The following is a 7,604-nucleotide window of genomic DNA, read 5'->3' on the forward strand; positions in this document are numbered from 1 at the left end:
AAGCTGTATCCAAACTAGAAGGAAATCTCTACTAAAACTGTTGCAAAAAATATATAGCTCAGTTTCATCTTGGTCTGGAGGCTTTTCTTATTTTTGCTCCATTTGCACCAGTCCCTTTGATACACTCAATAACTTTAGCAGTATGAGACCTTGGCCATGAGGTTTTTGAGCCTGGAAAGCCAAGCTGGTACACCAGGTCTGACGTACACTCTCCTTTCAGTGACTCGGCATACTTTTGGAATGCTTGTTGTTGTACTTGTACTTTTAAAGTTTGCTTTTCCAACTTATGTCCCATTATCGATCCGCAGAACTGTGGTCAAGCGTAATATTTGTTGTCGTCTTGTCAGCGCTTGGGTACATTTAGTTGGTTTGTACAGTTTTTTGCAATGTGGTATGAGGCTGTTATTGTGGAGTCCAATCTATTTCTGTGTCTTAGTTTAGCTCCTTTTTATAATGTTACATTTTTGCGGAGGACTCAAGACTGAAGTTTGCTGCTTAAGTTACAACAATTTTCTCTGGACTTAGGCAGTCAAGTGACCCTTGAAGACAAATTTTGTTATTTTTTGCTGTTCAATTCTCACATCCCATCAAGCCAAACTGACTTCAAAACATGAAGGCACTGTGACCTTCAGGTCTACAAAATCAGCTGCTGCTTGCAGCCTCTTCCTCAAGACAATATATATTTAACGATGAATGTTTTTTGTATTCATCTCAACATTAATTACCACCTTTATAAACTCAATTGAGATTGTTATAGTATTTCTAAATCAGAGGTTTTTTGGCGATTTTTGGGCTGATCAACTGAATTTGTCGGCTTCGCTGTGGTGTGATCCGGAGACTCTAGAGCTCTGACGTTTAGAGGCCTCACTAGTAAAGAGACATGGTGGTGCTCATCGTGTCGCTCCAGGTGAGAACTGTGGCTTGGTCACAAAGCTTCTCTCCATTGGCTGAATAATGCTATTATCACTAAGCCGCTCATTCACTGCTCTTTCAACAGAACCCAAACACCCAGCTGTTTTGCCCTGAGGCATTAGCATACACTGTGTGTGGGTTAAATCTGGAGAGGGGTGGGGGGTCATCTCCATTAGATTAGTTTGGGGTCGTGAGGTGGTCAGTTTGAATGCCCATTTTCAGTCTTTATATTTATATAATAGCTGATATCATCAAAACCTGCACTGACCACAGCGTTTGCAGGCACTTTGTTTACTGTGTTTTCTTTTCTTTAGCTCCTGGACTTATTCATGGTGTGGGATTGGTCTACGTACCTGGCAGACTATGGTCAACCAACCTGCAAGTACCTGAGAGTAAACCCGGCCATGGCTCTGGCTTTACTAGAAAAGTGAGTGCAGCACAATACAACATAGATGTTCTGTTTGCATCGTGCCACAACCGCAAATGATCTTGTTTATTGGTTTCTCTAGTTTTAAAGGTCCAATGAAGTGCAGCTAGCTGTGTTCAGCCACTGTGTACGGACATATTCAGCTGACTGTTGCATCAATAGTATTTTGCTACACCTGTTTCATTGGAACTAAAATCAAATTTAACCAAATGTTTGTTAATTTCCTATTTTACCAGTAGGAAACATGGTGTGGCTTTATTCAGGTTCGATTGCGTGGTTGCTAGTGCTCTGTGTTTCATGATCACATATTAACTTTACTGTTGTCCTCTTAATGTCCCCTCTTTCTTTGCTGCGGTGGTTCAGAGTCTACAGAGGGTAGGTGTAGCTTCCATCACCCTTGTTTTCTGCTCTTTGTTGTCTCTCCTAACTGCAGCAGTGTTAGATGCACCCGAACAGTTCCTCCCGAACTTCGCTCACATTCATGCTTATTACGTTGTCCTTTTGCAGGATGTTTAGGGCGGTAGATTTTTTTCTTGTATTTCAGTCATGCTCAGGACAGACCTGTGACTGTAGAACCATGGTGAGCAGAGAAGCTCTTTTACTGATTCTTTTGGATTTCAGTTCAGACCAGGGGTGCCCAAACCAGTCCTCAAGGGTGCTGCAGGTTTTTGTTCCAACCAACTAGCACATACAGCTTCACCACGTGACTTAGACCAGCACGTGTCTCGCGTGACACAGCTGCCAACCTATGTGGAAGTAGTGGAAACGGTGGCTGTGTACTGACTGGAAAGTTTTCATTACATATGCTGCACTGACTGCGCTCATTGCAGGGTTTATTTTTGAAATAACTTGAGAGAGGCCTTGCTTGCGCATTCTAAGGCCGACTCTGCGAGAATCTGCCGCCCTGCACACCTACCAGCCCAGTCAGATTCTGCTGTAACGGGCTGCTTAGAAAAATGGATAGGGGGAACGCATTGCACCCTGGGAACCCTAACGTGGTTAAAAATACAGTAAATAGTTATGTAATGTGGTAATGTAGTTCATTAAATGATCATTTGACACCCCTCATTTTTGGAGATGTAGCTGTGGTACACGGGAGAAGCGTAATATTTTACTGAGCCACAGGTCCATGTACTTTTTGAAACCCCACTTTCTACCATCTTTGACGACGCTGAGCAATTTTTCTACACACCAAGTGTGTCTGAAGAATCTTTGTCAATAATCTGTTCCCACTCTCTCATCCTTTCACAGAAAATGTACTGTAGTCATATTTGAAGTATGAAGTATAGTATGAAGTAATGTGAACTTTAATGAAGAAAATATAATTCAGCGATCTTATGCTCAATGCTCTCGTTTTTTCTTCTCTTTCTCTGAAGGATGAAGGACAGCAGTAAGAAGAACAACATCTTCTCCCAGTTCAGGAAGAACGACAGGGACAAACAAAAGCTTATAGAGACTGTGGTCAAACAGCTGAGGAGCCTGGTTAACGGCATGTCCTCGTAAACACACGCACATTCTGCAAAACAAGCATGCACACACACTGAACTGCCAAAAAATTAACAATAAAAAACTCTACACACAATAAAGGCACAGCAATACAGACGAAGTTTGCAGGGACATGTGATCATATCAAGTATTGTCTGTTACTGGACTTGATGTAAATGGCACACACATACACACAAAAATACAGTTCGCAAGAATGAACAGTTGAATAATTGTAAAGTATTTTTAATGCCTATATTAACAAGACTATATTTACTATACTGTTTATATATTTGAGAGAGTGCAATGTTTGTAGCTGCAGAGGAAGTGACGGGCATAAGCACCGCAACACAGCAGTCAACAGTGGACCACCACGCATTGCATTTCCTTGACCTTAGTGACTTTGTTTACCTTCAATACGTCACCCCACTAAAATTCAAGTCCATCACCTTCAACTCTGAGGTATTGTTGCTGCCTACTGCCTGTTTGAAGGAAGTCAGGTGCTGTGCTGTGGTCATTGTAGAATCAAAGTTAATATTTGTCCCCTGACCCAGGAAAGGAAGTCACAGTCAGCCACAGAGCATCGGAAGCTCCTGAGATAGACAACCCTTGACCTGACATATGGTAAACCAAAGTTCGTGTTCAAGGAAACCATGAGCTTTCCTCATATTATCTCCTTGCAACCTCGAGTTTCCAGGAGCTAGTTTATCTTTGTTGCAGTCATAGCATTTTAGCATGAAGAGATGTAAACCTGGCTCTTGGGGGCGGGGGGGGGTCTCCAACTACAGACTATTACAGACATTAGCTAGCATAATCTCTCACCTGCTTCTCAAGTCTTGAAACTCAGTCTTGAGTTATTACCTAGATACAGTACAAAATCAGCAACAAGGTAAAAAGAGTCTTGTATCAGGGTCAGGTTGTATGTCCTAGACCACTGCTGTGTGATCCAAAATAGACCACATAAGGGAACAGCAAGAAGGGAGAATGTGTGCGACAGCCCACTTGTGTAGACTCGACAGGGGTATGCAACCTGTGTTCATTAGAGAAGGGACAGTATCGCTGAGCTTGCGTGAGCGTAGTAGGCTTCTGACAGTAGGTGGGGACATTGTTAGTCACTGCTAACACTTGACTGCATCTCAAGAGCAGGGTCTTCTCTCCTCAGTACTGAAATCTACTTTTCACTGCAGTCCCAAACATTGGGTGTACAGACTCCTCAGTTACCTGTTCAGTTGAGACCATTTGATTTTTCACCTATTTCGTATAAGCACAGCAATAGCGGCCTGATTTGTCTCTGGAATGTTGAAACCTGTACATTCCCAAAGCATTTTTTAAATATTTATTCTCTGCTCAACTCTCAGCAGATATTTTTGCACTGAAGAAAAATGATGATTTCTCCATTCTTTCTTAGTTTGTTTTGCTTTTTTTAACCAGTTGCTTGTAAATCTCACTGTACATACTGCATATTTTGTAAACAAAAAATATTGCAGCTGGTTTGTGCTGCAAATTCTGTTGACAGTAAATATGTAAATGAAGAAGAGTGAAATTATTCATCGAGTCCAGTGTGATGGATTTGATGCCGTTTGCATGGTTGATATTTGAGTGTGTACACTCTCGTACTGATTCTGAAGGACCTCTCTAACCTTCATTATTATCCTCCAAGATATCTGTCATGTACCGGAATGTATGCAGGAGCTGTTGATGTTTCCTCTGCAGGTGTCGTCTATTGGACCGCTCTGAGGCTCTAGCAGCTATGTGCGTAACAGAGGACATTTGCACTTTAAGGGTCCTTTGAAATCTTCCTCATGACGTCTGCCACTTTAATTTCTTTCTCTGATGAATTATGGGTGTTTCATGCTGCACTCCCAAGATTCTGATATGACGTGAAATCACTGTAAACCACACACAGAGTCAACCAAACCATTGACTTCCCACAACCTTCAACAGCTTGTGTCATTTTATTTTGGAAAATTTTATTTTTTCATCAAGAATCTCACACAGCCCAGGCGTCAATTCAAAGTCTTACTGTAGCTTAGCAAAGGGCAGCGTTCTTACCTGCCCCCTCCCACAGAAGTGGTCCCACATTGACGTCCAAATGATTTTTTGCTTTAACTTTTGTCTTTGTGACTGAGATCCCAAATGGCTTTTGATTTAGTGTGCTGTAATAAAAGACAACTGAACGTAAGCATTTGATGTGGTCATCTTTCACCCCGTTTTCTGTCAACAAAACATCCAGAAAATAATAATCAGGTGCGAACATACCAAACAATCAAGAGGTTTCACTATTAAGACCAACCACTGGATGGTTGTACTGTTCTGCCCTCTGTCGATAACTGTGATAGGGTGACAGTCTGCACCAGCATCCTTCCTCATTCACCACTGTTTGCACGTGGACCACCCTTCTGCATGTTCTCCCTGTGTGGGCGTGGGTGTTTTCTGGTTTCCTCCCACAGCCCAAAGACATGCTCACTAGGTGAATTGGACGCTCTAAAGTTGTCCCTAGGTGTGCGTGAGTGTGTGAATGGTGTGTGTGTGCCTGTCCAGAGTGTATTCCTGCCTCTCGCCCAATGACTGCTGGGATAGGCTCCAGCACTCCCCACAAAACTGAACAGGACTAAGCACCAGTTAACTGAAGATGTATGTATGTCTGTACTGTTCGCACATTAGACACGAGTCAGAAAAAAGTAATTGTCTCTGGTTTCATAATCTAAAATGTTCATGGTAAATAAATCAATGAGCATTTTCTCCTCCTGAACCCCACCGGCATTGGCTTCCTCTATTGAGGAATCACTCTGCACATCTCCAAGCTTCTGCAGTTCACGCTCCAGTTCAGTGTCCCCAGCTTCTCGGCAGGTGCTATTTAGTGTGGGCAAATCTTTCAAAGGTCAATCAGCCCTGCTGTGAAATCTTTGTGATGTTTTTTTTTTACTGCATTGGCCTGGCATCATGGCCATGCAGCATAACAGGATTTATTCATTGCTTAAATCACAGTGTGGACCCCCAACTGTAGTTGCCTACAGGCCCTGATCTCCTCACACAGTGTCAGTTTCTGCTGCCAATACCAGAGCACCTGTCACCCTGAAATTCAACCACCATAGTTTTGTGAAATAAATTCAATATACCCCACGATTCATGAGTCCGCCTACACATCTTCATATGAAGAAACAGGAAATTAGTATAAGCTTCATTCAGGTCGATCGCGCGGAAGGCTCCTCTCCACAATGCACGGCAAAACAAATTTTGAGGCGAATATGTGGTACTTTGGTTCTTAACCATTGATGAAGCGAGCACACAATGTGAATAAACACCTCCATGTGTGTTTGTTATTTACAGAACCACAAAGTGATTTTTCTGGAGACGGAGACAAGAGAAACCCTGACCAATATGAGTGTGGTCAGTCGTGTTAGAGCTGTGTGTATTTTAAAGTAATGTGTGAAGGAGCCCAGACTAGAATGACAGTGGACAGTCGTGATAGAACCTCTGAAGTGAGAACATGAGGCTGGTTGTCTGCTCCGCCTTGCTCCCAGAATAAACACATTTGAAGCGTTTTAATGAACCTGATTTAAATCTAACCCGATGAAGGTGTGAACGACTGTGTTAAGTGACCTGTGCTACAGCAGCTCTCACAGAGAAGTGTTGCGGATGCAGGGTTGTGTCCCACCGAACACAAGCTAAGTGAACTTTGGCCTCGGCCGGTGTCTGAATGTGAGGATCCCTGTCGCCATGGATGTAATGAGGCGAGACATTTTTGGAGAGTTCCATTATCAGCAGCCTCCTCGCTAACACTAACACAGAGAGACATGTTTGTCCCATCTCCAGAGGTCCAAACTCTCTGCAGAACCGTGTAGCCCCTTGCTTTTGAGACCCAGCTCTGATCTCTGACGCTCCTCCTCATCTGAATTCTTCACTCGGATATGAAGTAACTGCTGTAAAAATAGCCCCAATTCAGACCATATTGTGTGTAGTCATGTGTGGTGGAGGGCTTATTAGGCAAAATAAAATAGCTGATCTCAGCTTTAATGAGCAAGCAAAGGGGCCAGCCCTTTCCCGATCATCACAAAGGTTCCTTTGAATTTCTCTTTGCTCCAAATTCTGTTGCTTCACAAAGCACATGGTCAATAGGCAATGCAGTGTACCGCCATCAACGGATCTGATCAGTAGGTTAAGACATGAAATGCTTGTGACCTTCCTGTGAAGACGTCGTGAGATGTTCTTCCTGCGCTGCACATTCAGCATGCAGGGAAAGGTCAGCGGATGGGACTTTTCCTTCCTGTGTGAATGCAGTAGTAACAAGGGGAGAGGGGGGCAGGTGGGGGTGTTTCCTTCCTGGGTGTTGACGAGTAATACGGCGCAGGATCAAACACTTTCATGTGGCAGTAAAGCACTTCCACGGCCACTTCAACACCACAGCAGGCAGACAGAGGTGGAGCTCAGCACACGTCTACCTAATAATGACCGGCCGTTTACTGGTGGCCACTCTTCCACTCTGCCGGCTTCACATACCCCTGCAGGACTTTACGAGTGACAAGTAGGTGACGAGACAGTAAAGGAGAACAAAACTGGGAGATGACACATGACCTGCATTCCATGACCGGCACTGATGAAACTATGATGAAATTTGAAAACCTGCTGTTCTCCATGAATCCCGATGAAGACCTCTGACCTCACCACCATGTTCTTTTCCACTGACTGCTCAATATGTGGAGACTTCATTTTCCAGGCTTAAAACAACACCCCATCTCTCCTTGTCTCACATATTTAATCATAAGTTTATCTTATGTTTTAA

The 7,604-nt window shown here is 43.4% G+C and overlaps 1 protein-coding gene across 4 annotated transcripts in view; it reads left to right on the forward strand.

Moving 5' to 3' along the window:
- Positions 1 to 5,003, forward strand: part of exoc6 (exocyst complex component 6) — a 28,179-nt gene extending 23,176 nt beyond the window's left edge. For 2 of the 4 annotated variants that reach the window (XM_053865330.1, XM_053865332.1), the window contains 3 exons: positions 1,227 to 1,339; positions 1,703 to 1,714; positions 2,716 to 5,003. In XM_053865330.1, coding sequence (XP_053721305.1) covers positions 1,227 to 1,339; positions 1,703 to 1,714; positions 2,716 to 2,842 — 252 coding nt within the window. In that variant the 3' untranslated portion in view covers positions 2,843 to 5,003. The remainder of the gene's footprint in view (positions 1 to 1,226; positions 1,340 to 1,702; positions 1,715 to 2,715) is intronic. The other 2 variants (XM_053865331.1, XM_053865333.1) reach the window with 1 other exon arrangement.
- Positions 5,004 to 7,604: the final 2,601 nt, after the last annotated feature.

The sequence above is a fragment of the Synchiropus splendidus genome, chromosome 5, assembly GCF_027744825.2.
Source record: "Synchiropus splendidus isolate RoL2022-P1 chromosome 5, RoL_Sspl_1.0, whole genome shotgun sequence".
NCBI classification, from domain to species: Eukaryota; Metazoa; Chordata; class Actinopteri; order Syngnathiformes; family Callionymidae; genus Synchiropus; species Synchiropus splendidus.